Here is a 17,736-nt window from a genome sequence, read left to right on the forward strand (position 1 = left end):
GGGGAAAGAGAGGGGGGAGAGAGGGATAGAAAGAGAGAGGAGTACAGAGAGAGGGACAGAAAGAGAGAGGGGGACAGAGAGAGGGGGGAGAGAGGGACAGAAAGAGAGAACAGTACAGAGAGGGGGGAGAGAGGGACAGAAAGAGAGAAAAGTACAGAGAGGGAGGGAGAGGGGATAGAAAGAGAGAGGGGAGGGGGGGAGAGGGGGACAGAAAGAGAGAAAAGTACAGAGAGGGGGGAGAGGGGGACAGAAAGAGAGAGGGGAGGGGGGAGAGGGGGACAGAAAGAGAGAAAAGTACAGAGAGAGGGACAGAAAGAGAGAGGGGGGAAAGAGAGGGGGGAGAGAGGGACAGAAAGAGAGAAAAGTACAGACGGGGGGAGAGGGGGACAGAAAGAGAGGGGAGGGGGAGAGGGGGACAGAAAGAGAGGGGAGAGGGAGAGAGAGGGGTACAGAGAGGGGAAAGAGAGGGGGACAGAAAGAGAGAGGAGTACAGAGAGAGGGACAGAGAGAGAGGGGAAAGAGAGGGGGGAGAGAGGGACAGAAAGAGAGAGGAGTACAGAGAGAGGGACAGAGAGAGAGGGGAAAGAGAGGGGGGAGAGAGGGATAGAAAGAGAGAGGAGTACAGAGAGAGGGACAGAAAGAGAGAGGGGGACAGAGAGAGGGGGGAGAGAGGGACAGAAAGAGAGAACAGTACAGAGAGGGGGGGAGAGAGGGACAGAAAGAGAGAAAAGTACAGAGAGGGAGGGAGAGGGGACAGAAAGAGAGAGGGGAGGGGGGAGAGGGGGACAGAAAGAGAGAAAAGTACAGACGGGGGGAGAGGGGGACAGAAAGAGAGAGGGGAGGGGGGAGAGGGGGACAGAAAGAGAGAAAAGTACAGAGAGAGGGACAGAAAGAGAGAGGGGGGAAAGAGAGGGGGGAGAGAGGGACAGAAAGAGAGAAAAGTACAGACGGGGGAGAGGGGGACAGAAAGAGAGGGGAGGGGGAGAGGGGGACAGAAAGAGAGGGGAGAGGGAGAGAGAGGGGTACAGAGAGGGGAAAGAGAGGGGGACAGAAAGAGAGAGGAGTACAGAGAGAGGGACAGAGAGAGAGGGGAAAGAGAGGGGGGAGAGAGGGACAGAAAGAGAGAGGAGTACAGAGAGAGGGACAGAGAGAGAGGGGAAAGAGAGGGGGGAGAGAGGGATAGAAAGAGAGAGGAGTACAGAGAGAGGGACAGAAAGAGAGAGGGGGACAGAGAGAGGGGGGAGAGAGGGACAGAAAGAGAGAACAGTACAGAGAGGGGGGAGAGAGGGACAGAAAGAGAGAAAAGTACAGAGAGGGAGGGAGAGGGTACAGAAAGAGAGAGGGGAGGGGGGAGAGGGGGACAGAAAGAGAGAAAAGTACAGAGAGGGGGGAGAGGGGGACAGAAAGAGAGAGGGGAGGGGGGAGAGGGGGACAGAAAGAGAGAAAAGTACAGAGAGAGGGACAGAAAGAGAGAGGGGGGAAAGAGAGGGGGGGAGAGAGGGACAGAAAGAGAGAAAAGTACAGATAGAGGGGGGAGAGGGGGACAGAAAGAGAGAGGAGTACAGAGAGAGGGACAGAAAGAGAGAGGGGACAGAGAGAGGGACAGAAAGAGAGAGAGGGGAAAGAGAGGGGGGAGAGAGGGACAGAAAGAGAGAAAAATACAGAGAGGGGGGGAGGGACAGAGAGAGGAGGATAGAGAGAGGGACAGAAAGAGAGAGGGGGGAGAGAGGGACAGAAAGAGAGGGAGAGAGAATGAGGGAGAAAGGGAGAGGGAGAGAGAAAGAGAGAGGGGGAGAAGGAGGAAGGGAGAGAGAGAGAGAAATTTGACAGCATCAGCAGGAGCATGACTCAGCAAGACAACTGGAACATATTTGCAAACAAACAAATGAAGGCAAGAACTGATGTCCTTTTCGCAGTCGTTCCTTCAAGGGAAGGACACTCTCCACTGATCTTCTTCCCCATAGTTATCGTCTCCTCTTATTCCTTGTTTTTCCTCAAATCCCCCCCCCTCCCTTCACTTTCTGATCCTTGTGCCAAGCCTAAAATTAACCCTGGCTTCTGATCTCGGTTTCTACATGTCATCCTGGTCTCTAAACTAAGCAGTTGCGACTTTTCTCTCATCGCGGTGGGACTGCAGTACGGATCCGTCTCCTCTCCCTCTCCGAAGGGTTTGGACAACAGCTGTCCGGTCCGCCCAAAATGCTCTCTGTCCCCATCATTTTCCCTTTCTTCTTCCTTTGATCGAGCTAGAGCACATTGGGGAGAAGAAACAACCTTCAGATGAATTTTCAAAGAGGAGATGCACAACGGTGGAAACGGAAAGGACCACAGGAATCAGCTAACTCATCCTTGAAGGAAAAACAATCCGACATCCATAAGAAGTGACTTTTCTGGATTGCTCTTGAAAGCCTCCAGAGATAGAATCATAGTGTTGGAAAGGACCAATGAAGGTGAAGATCCCCAGATGACAACCCACATCTTCTATAGGTGGACTATCCAGATGCTGTGCAAATCTTACTATTGGCATTTTGTCCTTATGAGAATGGAATCTATGAGGGGTCCTTAAGTACAATATGGTGAATTTTAAAAGAAAACACACTAACAGGCAAAATCATATGAAAATGGAAAGTAGTTTTTTTTACTGAAAATTTTAGGGAAAAAAAATGTTTACAAATGTTTAGCAATAGCAATAGCAATTAGACTTATATACCGCTTCATAGGGCTTTCAGCCCTCTCTAAGCGGTTTACAGAGTCAGCATATTGCCCCCAACAACAATCCGGGTCCTCATTTTACCCACCTCGGAAGGATGGAAGGCTGAGTCAACCCTGAGCCGGTGAGATTTGAACAGCCGAACTGCAGAACTACAGTCAGCTGAAGTGGCTTGCAATACTGCACTCTAACCACTGCGCCACCTCGGCTCTTACCACCACCCCCTGCCCCCCCCCCCCGAACCCCACCACCCTCCAACCTTCCCCCCCCCCCCGACTTCCCAGAACTAATACAGGGTATAAATCTTTAACAAAGTTATTCTAAAATAAACTTAAAGAAAGTTAGTATCATCTTTCATTTGAGCTTTAACTCCTCTTTGCTAGGCTAACTCTAAACAGATTATATCATTCTTTGTTTCTTCAGTCATAAACTATCTGGAATTTCTTAGTCCCGTATTTATTTTGAATATAGTCAATCCGTCTTCTCCACTCCAGTTTATATCTCTCGTTTGAGTGATCCTTGAGATATGCTGATATTTTAGCCATCTCTGCTAGGTTTGTTACTTTTAATGTCCATTCTTGAATAGTAGGCAAATCTTCCTTCTTCCAGTATTGCACCACCAACAGTCTTGCTGCGGTTATTAAATGCAAAATCAAGTTAGTCTCTATAACTGTACAGTCAGTAATTATACCTAACAGAAATAACTGAGGGGTAAACTTTATCCTTTTTTAAAGAACATTTTGCATAATGCACCATATTTTTATCCAAAATGCTTTAACCTTTTTACAAGTCCACCATATATGGTAATACGCAGCATCAACACAAGGAAAGTAGGTTTTTGTTGTGTGATCATTTGCTTTCCACCGTAGAGAATTATAATTCTTCAATTATTATTTCAGATCACACCTGCTTATTGTTTTTCCTGTGGTGGATCTTTTTACAAGAAATATTGTTTTTGGTTCTCATTTCTGCATGCATTCAGAGTTTAAATACTGTGAGATATTTGACAAATTTCATAAGGAGAAATCTATCGAAAATTAATAAACGTGCCATCACTCTGGACATTTCAACAACAACAACAGAAAAAGGGAAATGGAATCTGAATAGATGCCACTGTTACTTCTGGTCCTACAGAAGTGGGGGAGGTCAACCTATTTTCCAAAGCACCCGAGGGCAACACAGGAAGGAACAGATGGAAACCAATCAAAGAGAGAAGCAACCTAGAGGGAAGGAGAAATGTCCTAACAGTGAGAAAAATGAATCAGTAGAACAGAAGTTGCCTTCAGAAGTCATGGTTGCTCCATCACTGGGTTTTTTTAAAAATAGAATAGAATAGAATATGGATCAGAACATCATAGCATAGCATAGCACGGAATAGAATAGAATATGGATCAGAAAAGAATAGCATAGAATAGAATAGAATAGAATAGAATATGGATCAGAATAGAATATGGATCAGAATAGAATAGAATATGGACCAGAATAGAATAGAATATGGATCAGAATAGAATATGGGCCAGAATAGAATATAATAGAATAGAATAGAATATGGATCAGAACATCATAGCATAGCATAGTACGGAATAGAATAGAATAGAATAGAATATGGATCAGAATAGAATAGAATAGAATATGGATCAGAATAGAATATGGATCAGAATAGAATAGAATAGAATATGGATCAGAATAGCATAGCATAGCATAGAAAAGAATAGAATAGAATAGAATATGGATCAGAATAGAATATGGATCAGAATAGAATAGAATAGAATATGGATCAGAATAGAATATGGATCAGAATAGAATATGGATCAGAATAGAATAGAATAGAATATGGATCAGAATAGCATAGCATAGCATAGAAAAGAATAGAATAGAATAGAATATGGATCAGAATAGAATATGGATCAGAATAGCATTGCATAGCACAGCACAGAACAGAACAGAACAGAATAGAATAGAATTCTTTATTGGCCAAATGTGATTGCTACACAAGAACTTTGTCTTTGGTGCATAAGTTCTCAGTGAACATGAAAAATGTCTTCTTCAAGAATCATAAGATACAACACTTAGTGATAGTCATAGAATACTAAATAAGCAACCTAAAATTTATTTAGGAAACTAAATAAACCATATAATAATAAAGATGCAGGCAACAAGGTTATAGTCCTGCAGTCATACGTGGGAGGAGATAGGGACTAGGAAGGATGAGAAGAAGAATAGTAATACAGTCTTGGTGAATAGTTTGACAGTGGTGAGGGAATTGGTTGTTTAGCAGAGTGATGGCATTCGGGGGAAAACTGTCCTTGTGTCTAGTTGCTCTGGTGTGCAGTGCCCTATAGCATTGTTTTGAGGGTAGGAGTTGAAACAATTTATGTCCAGGATGTGAGGGGTCTGTAGATATTTTCACAGCCCTCTTTTTGACTCGTGCAGTGTGCAGGTCCTCCATGGAAGGCAGGTTGGTAGCCATTGTTTCTTCTGCAGTTCTAATTATCCGTTAAGTCCGTGTTTGCCTTGTTGGGTTGCAGAGCCAAACCAGACAGTTATGGAGGTGCAGATGACAGATTCAATAATTCCTCTGTAGAACAGAATCGGCAACAACTTGGGCACTTTGAGCTTTCTGAGTTGGTGCAGAAAGAACATTCTTTGTTGTGCTTTTTAGAGGATGTTTTTGATATTAGGTGTCCATTTTAAGTCTTGAGATACGATAGAACCTAGAAACTGGAAGGTGGTACAACCGTTTGCCTGGAATGGAACAGGGTCTTCTGCTTGACCAAGTTTGGAATAGAAGACCTCTAAGGTTTCTCCCAATCCTGTTATTCTGTATTCTGATTTCCAGGCAAGTGGTGTTCTGACTTAAGCTTCCGTAAAAAGCAAGAGGTAAAACCTCTTTTATTTACATGACTGAGAATTCCTTTCCTTCACAATCAGCAAGCCTTGGCAAACAGTCTTTCAAATGAATATTCATCCACACGAACCTTATCTCGCTTGGAGAGTTGCCAGATAACTAAGTTTCCAAATGCAGGGCAAGGCAAAACTTGGCACAGAGTCTCTTATAGTCACAAACAGAACTTTCCACTCTTGAAACGACCAAAGGAACGAATTGTTTCCTGCAAAAGCCCCCTCCCCATTTGCTCTTCCTATGGGAGGGGCCAATCACCTCCAAGGAGTGGCTTTACTCCCAAGTCGACCCTGCTTTTGTTCTTGTCCTGTGGCAGCTCTGCGCATGCGCACACTGGGAACAGGCTCCAGCTGTTCCTCTGCCTCACTGCTGTCTAGCTCCCTCTCTGCCTCCGATGCAGAGCCCTCGTCTGAGCTTTCCTCGGCCCCCAGGACTGACCCATGTTCCTCCCCAGCCTCCTCACTGTCCGACTCTGCTGCCAGCTCTTCTGACCTCCAGCAGGCCACACCAAGTGGGAAAGAAACAAAGAAGGCTCTCTAAGCCGCATGGCTGCAGGATATTTTACAACATGTGTTAAATCTATCTCCATATGCTGAGTGTATCCATACACAGAGGAGTCTATCTCCAGGCATTTAGCGCTGATTGCCTCGGATTGAACAGTGGAAGGTCAGAGTAACCGGTAACCTCCAATTATTCTGTCCTTCCAAACGTGGAGAGCTGCACTGTCTGTTTTCACTTCATCAGGAGTGCTAAATCGTTCAAGGGGAATGTTAATGGAAGCTCTTGCTGTGCCAAAAGGGCACATCAGCCCACCAGCTCGGATGGAAGTAGGATATCTTTGGACTCTGTTCATCTGGTCCCTTTCCAGAACCTGTTCCTTTTCCTTTGTCCTATCTGGCAGGCCGCTGCTACATATTTCAGCGATCGGGGAGACAAGGTTGTGCCTTGAAAACTGCCCCCTTGGCATCGTGAGATCTCAGCCAGCCAATTTATCTTATTGCCGCCGTCTTTTAAAGCCCCAGATCAGCTGCACCAGAGGTGGGTTCCCACCGGTTCGCACCTATTTGGTAGAACCGGTTCATCAAATCTACCAAACCGGTTAGAAGAGGTTCCACCAGTGGACCCGGAAAGCAGGCCACACCTACAGAAGAGGTTCCAAAAATTTTTGAAACCCACCACTGACATAGAGACACTGAGGGAGGGAGGGAGGGAGGGAGGGAGGGAAGGGTAAAGAAACACACACACCCACATACACACATACACACAGACAGACTCGCACAGAGAGAGAAAGAGGAAGAAAGGAAGAAAGAAAGAAAGAAAAAAAGAAAGAAAAAGTGAGAGAGAGATGAAAGAAAAAAAGAAAAAAGGGACAGAGAGACAAAAGGAAGGAGAGGGAGGGAGAGAGAGAGAGAAAGAGAGAGAGAGAAAGAGAGAACAAATGGCCGGCAAGCCACTCCCACAAAGGAGGCCACGGTCACAGAGTAGGTTCAAAAAAAAATTGGAACCCACCACTGAGCTGCACCCTCCTTGCCAACAGCTGGAGGGATGGACTATGGGTGCTCCCCTTTGGTGTCCCCATGCTAACGATGTGTGTTCAAGGCACAGGTAAGATGGAAAGGCCTTGAGTAGATGGAGTGGGTAAATCCAAGCTTAAATCAGATTTAAATCTGGGCTTCTGGATGACACATCCGCATCTATCCAGGATGTACCAAAACAAAGAGCCAAGTTCACAATTGTCGTAGTCAATTTGTTGTGTGTATTTAACCCAAAGTTTTGCAGTCTTGACGCATTTGGAAGAAGGTTGGGCTGGCTTTCAACCAGCCACGATTTGTTCAACATGGTTTATTGAAGAAATCAACCGTTTCTGGGTGCAACAATATGCTCAGCTGTCAATCATGGTTGACAAGCCATCAATACAGGGTTCAAACAACGTGGCGAACCAAAGCCAGCCAACCCATATTATTCATCATCTTCTTCTTTTAATGACACCCCTGTGGGGTGGAGTCTGGGCAATTGAATGTTTCCTGGCTGGATGCCTTTCCTGTTGCCAAGGCGGAGTTTTGTTCAGCAGATATATTCTCATCGTGCCCCTTCTCTGCCTCCGACACAGAGCGCTCATCAGAGCCTTCCCTAGACTCCAGGACTGGCCCATGTCTCTCCCCAACCTCTTCACTGTCCGAATTTGGCTGCTGGCAGGCCACAACACATATCCTGATTTTTTTGATATCAGCCAAGATCTGCTCCTACCCGTTTGAAAGGAGCATGTGGTTAAAATAGGACTTAAGAGCCGTACAGACCATCTACAGTGGTTTGGAGAAAAGCCAAAGCTTGGTTTGTAGGCAGCTAACACGATCGTTACGTTTCCAACTTTATTCCCCATCATCACCAACCCGGTAAAACGTATCTTTCTCCCTTAAAAAAAATTTGCTTTTTTGTCCCATTAATAATGCAAAACGGTTGGTGGGTTTTTCAAAACAATGAAACCGTCCCAGCGTTCTGGATCTGATTAAACTTATCAAAGCCTGCTTTTAGAATATTTGCTGGTTGTTAATTTCCCTAATTAATATGGAATTAACGCTCTTTTCCATTTCCTGATTTGCAAGGAAGGATGCCCGCTCCCTGCAAATGTATAATTTTCTCCTTCTCTCTCTCTCCCTCTCCGGCTTGGTTAATTGCTCCCCAGACTAAAGAGGGGGGGAAAAGAATTCATTCCCTTTAAGTTATCTGATTTTTTTTTTTTTGGCAGTATCTCGTCTTACAGCCCGAAGCAATGTTTGTTCAATAAGGCCTCTACTCTAATATTTCAAAAGTGAGAAGGGAGGTGTGGGCTGGTTCTACCTGTGTCTGCTGGAGCTGCACTTAGCCTGAATTTTAATCAAAACGATATCTGCTTTTTTCCCCCTCTCTTGGGGGGTGCTTTAGCAATATGAACCTGGCTGCAGAATCAAAGCAATTAAAACTTGGCCGTGCCAACCTGGTTGAGTCTCTCCCGCTTTCTCACCTGTACAGTGCAACTCAGGGGTTAGTTTTCAAGGGATAGCAATAACACTTAGACCAGGGGTCCTCAAACTTTTTAAACAGGGGGCTGATTCAGACTGTTGGGGGGGGCTGGGGGGGCATGGCTAGGTAGTCACGTGACTGGGTGGGCGTGGCCAACTTAGCAGTCCATTTTGCCTTTGACCTTGCTGCACTTGCCCCTCCCCTACTCACTCACTGGCCTGGATCATGTGGCTGTGAAAAACATCCTGAGAGGCTGTTTTTAAAGCGTTTTTAAAGTGTTTTTAAAGTGTTTTTTAAAGACTTTTAAAGCACTACTTTACAAGCTGGCAGCATAGCAATTCATGTTTGCTTTGTCAGGAGGCTGTTTTCATGGTGAAGTACTGTGGCTGTTCTGACCCCCCTCTTCATACCCCAAAGCATGCCGAGACAAAGATACTTCAAGGATTTATTAACACACAGATTAGACCTTGGCAGCAATCCAGCCTGCCAAGATAGCCATGATAGCTTCTCCAGCTCTAGTAAATATGTCGATTCCTGCGACGAGCTTGTGGAAAGCCATTCCTTTTATAGCCTTGAGAGGAGCCTAATTACCACCAGCTGAGTTCAATTATCTCCTGTAACTGCGTAACTGTTCTGTACGCCTATTAGCCCTCCATTCCCGGGCATTCAGGACTAACTCCCTTGTTTCCTCCCCACTGCTCCAATGCATGACTTCGGGAGCACGCTCCCTTTGGCTCTCATCGCTGCTCCAGGCCTCAGGCACCTCCTGGTGGCCAACCAGCCTCTCTGGGCCCTGCTCGGAGTCAGAACCATGGCCAGGGTCCTCCACATCTTCCAGAGCGGACTCATAGGGCCCCTCGCTGTCGGAGTCTGGGGAAGCTCCAATGGCTCCTGCTGGGCCACAACACGTAGCTATTTGGTTGTTTTGCTGTCTTCACTGGAGGGAGAGATCCTGGGCTGGTGCCATGCCATTTCTTTCTTTTTCCCATGCTTATTTAATTCTTCGGCAGCAACAAAAGTTTTTGTTTGTATTATGTTCTACGCTGTTATCTCCACCAAAAAATGTTAATTAAATAAAAAAGAATCCAGTAGGAGTACTAAAAATTGATAAAATAAAATAAAACCGGGAGGCACTACCGCAAACACGCTACAGCTGCACCGGCTGCAGCTCTGCGCCCCCCCCCCCCCTGTAGCTATTTCCAACCTCAGAGCTTAGATTCAACCAGGGAAATGTTTAAGGGAAACATGTCCAAGTGAATACACCTAGGAGAGAACCATATTACAGGAGAGAAACAAAAAAAAATAGATTATTGTGTTATCAAAAATATTGTGATGAATACTATAGCAAGTATGTGGATTTTGATGGCTTAAAAAACAGCTGTACCCAGATCACACACTGATTGATGGAAATTGAATTTTTAGGTTACTAGCTGATAACCCGGCCTTGCCCGGATATTCATTTATACTAATCCTGTGTTAGACAGGAAAAGGAATGAATTATGTATATCTATAGTGTCAAGTCAAAGTAATGCTGGAACACACACACAAACAGAAACACACATGGACTTGAATCCAAAATGCACACTATCACCATCAAAAGTACTGTGATTTGACACGATAGATATAATTCATTCCTTTTCGTTTCAGCGGCCCAGGCGTTCCAGAGTTATTCTGGAACACACACACACAGACACACACACACACACACATGCACACAAAGAGAGAGACACACTCACAACGAGGGGCGTTAGGGGTATCTTACCCCCATAGTATTTCTCTCCAGAGAGTAAGTTATCTGTGTGTCAAGTTTGGTTGAAATTGCTTGAGGTGTTCCAGATTTATTTCGACATCTCATTCATTGATGATTCCGAGCTGCCTTAATTTCTCCAACACCGCCTCCTTCGTTTCAACTCTGTAAAATCTTCCACCATATGGAAATCTCAAAAAATACTGGATAGCCCCAGCTATGATTAATATTATTTTTATTCAGTAATTGACACATCTCTCTCGTCCATTTGTAAAGTCTCACTACTGAAATCTGGAAAAACTTGTATCTGATGACACTCCAAACATTATCAATGCCACATTTCATAATTTATGCATCAGTTGCTCTTTTTTTGCAGAAGACCAGAATCTTATCACTTAACCACTCTCTTTTTTAGCGATGGATATTTTGGGCTCAACTGTAGTCATAAGTCAAGGACAGCTGGTGTGATATGACGGACAAGGCGAGTTCTGAAAAGCAGTGAAGGTCATATCTACATCGAAGGACTTTCTTTACCTGTGTTGTGGCCCACCAACAGCCAGCAGAACTGCTGCCTTCAGAGTCAGACATCAGTGAGGCAGAAGAACAGAGGGAGCCTGTTCCCAGTGTGCGCATGTGCAGAGTTGCCAGGCGAAGGGAAGAGCTAAAGAACAGGGGTCGACTTGAGAGTAAGGCCACAGTTGGACAATGAATGGCCCCTCCCAGAGGAAATAAAAGAGGAGCGAAAGGGGAGTGGAGTTTGCAGGAGGCAATTAGTTCGCTTCATTGGTTGGTGACACTCCGAGGCTCCTTGCCAAGTTTTGCAGAGATCGGCCTGGCAGCTCTCCAAGCCAGATAAGGTCTGTGACTGTAAATCCTCCCTCAAAAGACTTTGCTGGATGTGAATGAGCAGAATTCACAGTCAATTAATAAAAGGTGTTTTTGTCGGGATCAGGAGTTTGCTTCATGCTCTTGGAAAGCCTCGGTCAGAACAACCTGTACAATTCAATGGTCAATTTTTAAAATATTTTTTTCCTTGCTTCTTGGTGCAGGTTAACCTCGTGTTGGATGAAGGGCGATCTTTGGGTCTCATGATTCGAGGGGGGTCCGAATACGCCCTCGGGATTTACATCACAGGGGTGGACAAGGATTCGGAAGCAGAAAACACTGGCTTGAAAGTAAGTTCATCTGAGATTCTGGGGTGAGTCCAGGAGGGGCCCCCATTTTGCAGAAATAAAGATGTGTAGATATAATTTCTGAGATCTATCAGGCGACGCTTCCTTCATGTTAAACTTTTTTTAAAAAAAATAATTTTATTAAGATTATAATTGAAAAGGTGAAAACTAATAAAAGTTCCAAAAGTGCAGAAGGAAGGAAAAGGTAGAAAAGAAAGAATAAAGAAGTATCTTCCCACCTCATCATAACCAGAACAAACAATTTTAGTAAATTATAGCTATCTCTTAAGAAACAACAAATGTGCTATTTTTCCTATAACTCATCTCTTAATTATTAACAAAATCTTAAAGCTTTGTTGCTCATTCCTAATCAGCAAAATCCATTAAGAGCTACCAGAAACAACTATGTAACTATTTCAACCTTGATCAAACAAACCAACTTTATATTCCTTCCCTGCACTTTTAACAATCTTAGATTTTAATCCCAGGAAATAATGTCCTGGAACTTGATTTCTTTTTGCCTTGATAGATCTCTTTGTAAATCCAGATTTAATACTTGTATGTAGTACATGATCAAGAGTAGAAGCAACTTTTCTCAACTCCACCTCTTATAGGAAATAAATGCAACCAAAGCATCTCAGACACTTTGTGAATAAGGTAGAATATCAAAAGTTCTTTTTTCCATGGAGGAAAGAAACTTCTAAAACTATTCTGGACAGTCCTAATTGGAAATGTTTGACCATTTTTGTTCTTTTGCCAGATCCTCAACCAGATTAGCAGGGATGTCTAAAAGAAGATGCCATCTCTGTAACTTTCACTTTAGTCTGAGCTAATGCCCATCTTCCTTAAATGAGGATGGAGGTCTCACTCATCCTATTTTTCTTTTCCCCTGTTTCAAGGTCACTTCTGGCCACTCAAAAGTATCCACCACCAATCTTCATATTTTGTCAGCTGCCCAAAAGGAAAATTCTCCTTGCTGTCCTGGATCGCAAAAAAAAATGCTTGTTTTTGTAAAATGCCAAAGGGTTTCAAGCAGGCAACAGAACATTAGGCTCAGGAAAAGAGATGTAAAATGATAACTTTGGGTGTATAATAAAAGAACATTATTTCTTACAAATAAATGGCTTCAGGTCTTCAGCAGGATGGTTATCATGCCATCTGCTCCTTCGTCCCCGTACACGTAGAAAATAATAACTCTCCCAAGAGTAATGCCTGGATTTCAATGTCATACTTCTACCTGAAACCAGTCAGGCATGAATAAGTAGACTCGCATACCTATCGTATTTTTCGGAGTATAAGACGCACCTAGCTTTTGGGGAGGAAAACAAGGGAGGGGAAATCTGCTTCTGCCTCCCAGCAATTTGCCTCCTTGCAACAAACAGCAAACAGTACAGACAATATACACTGTTTGTAGTGTTACATTTCAGGCTATACTTGTACAGATGTTGTTAAAATTGATGTGGCTTTCTGGAAGTATACGTTATTCTCTGCTATTTAAAAGAAGATACAATAGCACTGGGCCTCTTCAGATCAAGTATTTATTTTAAAAAGCTTCTTCATTTTGTTAAGCTGTCTAGAACAATATTAAAGCAGTCTTTTAAAAAAAATAAGCCTCATAATTTGAACATTCTATAGGCATTTATAGTTGTTGACTTACCTCCTTGCAGCAAACAGCCTGATTAGCACATGGGGAAAAAAATCTGCTTCTGCCTCCCAGCAATTTGCCTGGTGGAGCAAACAGGAAGTTTCACTTTCAGTTTCAGCCTGGGCCTCCCGATCATCAGCTGTTTCAGGCTACAGGGATTGCTATCGGCTAGTGCAGCCTCCACAATTTCCCCGTCTGCTGCAAGGAGGTAAATTACTAGGAGGCAGAGGCCAAAGTGTGGGGGACGGTGGATGGGTGGGGCTACATTCAGTGTATAAGACGCACCCAAATCTTCACACTCTTTTAGTGGGGGAAACGTGCGTCTTATACTCCGAAAGGTACGGTACTTTATTGTTCTCTGCCTATAATACAGGAATCTTTCTGTCAAGGTTCCATGGAACACCCCGAATGAAAGAAGACTACGAGGCAGTCAAAGTTCCATTTTATTAGGGGTGTCATATTGGCACATCTGGGAAAACCCGAATCTGAAAGCTTCCAGGTTTTCCCCACCCAAAGGAAAGTTCAACTCCCTGCCCAGCACCCACATGTCCATCCCATGGTCCAATCAGGCACAGTCCCAACTGGAGATGCCTCCCCAGTCACACCACTCCAGGTGCAGGGCAAGCCGTCCTTGACTCTCTGAGAAAGGAATATTTAGACTATATATTTATTTATTTAATTTATTTATTTATTTGGTCACTCATGTACAAGATAACAGGAATAAGAATACACATGAATAAGAAGACAGAAAATGGGGACAGAGAAATGGGGACAGTAGGACAGGGACGGTAGGCACGATGGCGCACTTATGCATGCCCCTCCTGACCTCTTAGGAATGGGGAGAGGTCAACAGATAGTTTAAGGTTAAAGTTATGGAGGTTTGAGGATGTAACAACAAAGTCAGGCAGTGCATTCCAGGCGTTGACCATTCTGTTGTTGAAGTCATATTTTCTGCAAAATTTCCAATATCTCAGGGGCTGCCCCAAAGAAGAGGGAGTCAAGCTATTCTCCAAAGCACCCGAGGGCAGGACAAGAAGCAACAGGTGGAAACTAATCAAGGAGAGAAGCAACTTAGAACTAAGGAGAAATTTCCTGACAGTTGGAACAATTAATCAGTGGAACAGAAGTTGCCTCCAGAAGTTGTGAATGCTCCAACACTGGAAGTCTTTAAGAAGATGTTGGACAACCATTTGTCTGAAGTAGTGTAGGGTTTCCTGCCTAAGCAGGGGGTTGGACTAGAAGACGTCCAAGGTCCCTTCCAACTCTGTTATTCTATTTCTATTAAATCGAAATTCCAAATCAGGTTTTAGCAAATAGAAAGAGGGAGCTGAAACACAGCGGTTTCCCAGATGTTGCCGAATGGGCAGTGCCATCCTCCCAGGCCAAGCTATCTGGGGCTATGGGGAAGTGCATTTAAGAAACATCTGGAGGTCGAATATGTATTCAGGGCTGCAGCAGGTTCTTATTTTTTTTCCTTCCTTGCATTTCAGCTGCATTTCAAATGCTCAACCATCTCATTACCTGCTGGGGCTTATGAATGCTGATGGAAACACGCTCAGCTTTAACCTTGACACCTTGGCATTCTTCCTTTCCAGTAATTTCTCGAGCCATGGAAAAAGGGCAGGACAAGAAGCAATGGGTGGAAACTAATCAAGGAGAGAAGCAACTTAGAACTAAGGAAAAATTTCCTGACAGTTAGAACAATTAATCAGTGGAACAGCTTCCCTCCAGAAGCTGTGAATGCTCCAACACTGGAAGTTCTAAAGAAGATGTTGGATATCCATCGGTCTGAAATGGTATAGGGCTTCCATTTCCTATATACCTAGGCAGGGATTGGACTAGAAGACCTCCAAGGTCCCTTCCAACTCTGCTATTCTATTCTATCCTATCCTATCCTATCCTATCCTATCCTAATTCTACATATCTCCTCCTCTTCTCAGCTACACTTTCTCCTGACTAGCAAAGCTGGTTTTTGGATACAGAATACATCTTCTCTTACTCCGTTTATTGTTCTTCTTATTCTTTTTCTGCCCTGGACTGCTTGAATGTAGAGAAGGACCGGAAATAAAGATAGGAAAAACACGGTGGTGATTTCTAGGGACACTCATCCCTCTTGAGAGCTCCCAGATTTGATACCGTGCTTTCCCGAGAATAAGACAGGGTCTTATTTTCTTTTGAGCTCCGAAAAAAGCGCTTGGCCTTATTTTCGGGGAGGTCTTATTATTTTTGAGGTGCAGGTGGCAGAGAGCATAGTCACCTCCTGGCTGTTGGTGTGTTGCAATATTTTCAGGGAGGGCTTATGTTCGGGGGAGGGTGTATTTTAGCGCATGCACTCCAAAGCCCGATTGGGCTTATTAATCGGGGAGGTCTTACTTTCAGGGAAGCAGGGTAGAAACACTGGGAACCTGAGCTTCTAATTTTGCTGCTAGAGAGATCCTTCGAGACATTGAGTTTCCCCCTCATTTGTTGAGAATCGAGCGATTGTCGGGTGGCATTGCAGCTGCTTTGCGTTGACTTCCAGTCTGCTGCGTTCCGTCTTTGCAAAATCCCGCAAATTTCCCAGCTGAGACTTGATTGATTGCTTGTCATCTGATCACGGGAGAATACGCTGGGGCTGGTGGCAAAAGGTTTCCCTTCCCTCCTTCTCTGGTTGGAAGTAAATATCTTCCCTCCTCCCCCCCAACATCCTAAGGCAGGGACATATATCTTGCAGCCATGAGCCATGAATAATTCATCGCTGACCTAGCTTTTAAAGTGCTGGCTGTCACGCTGCACAGGCGTGCCGGTTTGACCACAATCTCTGAAGCCTTCCCCACAATTTCACAGATTAACAGAGTCGGAAGGGACCTTGGAGGTCATCTAGTCCAACTCTCCACCCAAGCAGGAAGACCCTACACCGTTTCTAGCAGATGGCAGCCCAATCTCTTCTTGAAAGCTTCCAGGGACCAAGCTCCCACAACTTCTGAATAACAGAATAATAACAGAATAACAAGAGTCGGAAGGTACCTTGGAGGTCATCTAGTCCAACCCCCCAAGCAGGAGACCCTGCACTGTCTCTGACAGATGGCAGTCCAGTTCTTACAAATTGTACCTAGGCAGAAACTCTGCAACCTTTGGGCGGCCAGGATTCATACAGGTAGCAATAGCAATAGCAGTTAGACTTATATACTGCTTCATAGGGCTTTCAGCCCTCTCTAAGCGGTTTACAGAGTCAGCATATCGCCCCCACAGTCTGGGTCCTCATTTCACCCACCTCGGAAGGATGGAAGGCTGAGTCAACCTTGAGCCTGGTGAGATTTGAACCGCTGAACTGCAGATAACAGTCAGTTGAAGTGGCGTGCAGTACTGCACTCTAACCACTGTACCACCTCGGCAGTCCTCCTCTTACGACCCACAAATTTCCGTTGCTCATAGCTATGTGAATTTTGCCACAGGTTTTACGGGCTTTCTTGCCACCGTCGTTAAGCGAATCGCTGCAGTTGTTAACTCCTCGTTCCTTCTCTTTCTTGTCTCCGCAGTAGAAACACACATACACACACACACACACACACACACACACACAAGTTATGAAAGTGTGAATTAAGGTCTGTCTTACACATTGGCAAAAAAAATCAGAACGTAAACTATAAGCTGGGCGGATACGACCTCGTAGTTGAGCCTCACTCTGTCAAGGACCTTGGGGTACTCATGTCTAAAGATCTAAGCCCCAGAGCTCCCTGTAACAGCATTGCCCAAAAGGCATTAAGAGTTGTCAACCTAATTTCGCAAAGCTTCTTCTCCGGTAACATTGTACTGCAAACTAAGGCATACAAAACCTTTGCCAGACCAATCCTCGAATACAGCTCGTCTGCCTGGAATCCACACTGTATATCGGACATTAATACAATTGAGTGGGTCCAGACTCCAGAGGTACACTGTATTGCCAAAAGTATTCGCTCCCCTGCCTTTACTCGCCTATGAACTTATTGTAAGTGACCTCCCATTCCTAATCCATAGGGTTCAATATGATGTCGGTCCATCCTTCGCAGCTATAACAGCTTCAACTCTTCTGGGAAGGCTGTCCACAAGGTTCAGGCGTGTGTTTATGGGGATTTTTGACCCTTCTTCCAGAAGCGCATATGTGAGGTCACACGCTGATGTTGGACAAGTTTACGTGGCCTACCACTTCGTGGCTGAGTTGCTGTCATTCCCAAACACTTCCACTTCCTTATAATACAGATGACAGTTGACTGTGGAATATTTAGGAGCGAGGAAATGTCACGACTGGATTTGTTGCACAGGTGGCATCCTATCACAGTTCCACGCTGGGATTCACTGAGCTCCTGAGAGTGACCCATCCTTTCACCAATGTTTGTAAAAACAGTCTGCATGCCTAGGTCCTTGATTTTATACCCCTGTGGCCATGGAAGTGATTGGAACACCTGATCCTGATTATCTGGATGGGTGAGCGAATATTTTTAGCAATATAGTGTATTTCACGAGAAGAGTCCTCATTCCTCTGCTCACAATAGAATCCCTTACGCCAGTGGTCTCCAACCTTGGCAACTTTAAGACCTGTGG

The 17,736-nt window shown here is 44.6% G+C and overlaps 1 protein-coding gene across 1 annotated transcript in view; it reads left to right on the forward strand.

Annotated features, from left to right (window-relative positions):
• Nucleotides 1-17,736, forward strand: part of WHRN (whirlin) — a 95,367-nt gene that overhangs the window by 42,575 nt on the left and 35,056 nt on the right. The window contains exon 3 of the mRNA XM_032233292.1: nucleotides 11,409-11,534. Within this exon, the coding sequence (XP_032089183.1) occupies nucleotides 11,448-11,534 (87 nt within the window). The 5' untranslated portion in view covers nucleotides 11,409-11,447. The remainder of the gene's footprint in view (nucleotides 1-11,408; nucleotides 11,535-17,736) is intronic.

The sequence above is a fragment of the Thamnophis elegans genome, chromosome 16, assembly GCF_009769535.1.
Source record: "Thamnophis elegans isolate rThaEle1 chromosome 16, rThaEle1.pri, whole genome shotgun sequence".
Taxonomy (NCBI): domain Eukaryota; kingdom Metazoa; phylum Chordata; class Lepidosauria; order Squamata; family Colubridae; genus Thamnophis; species Thamnophis elegans.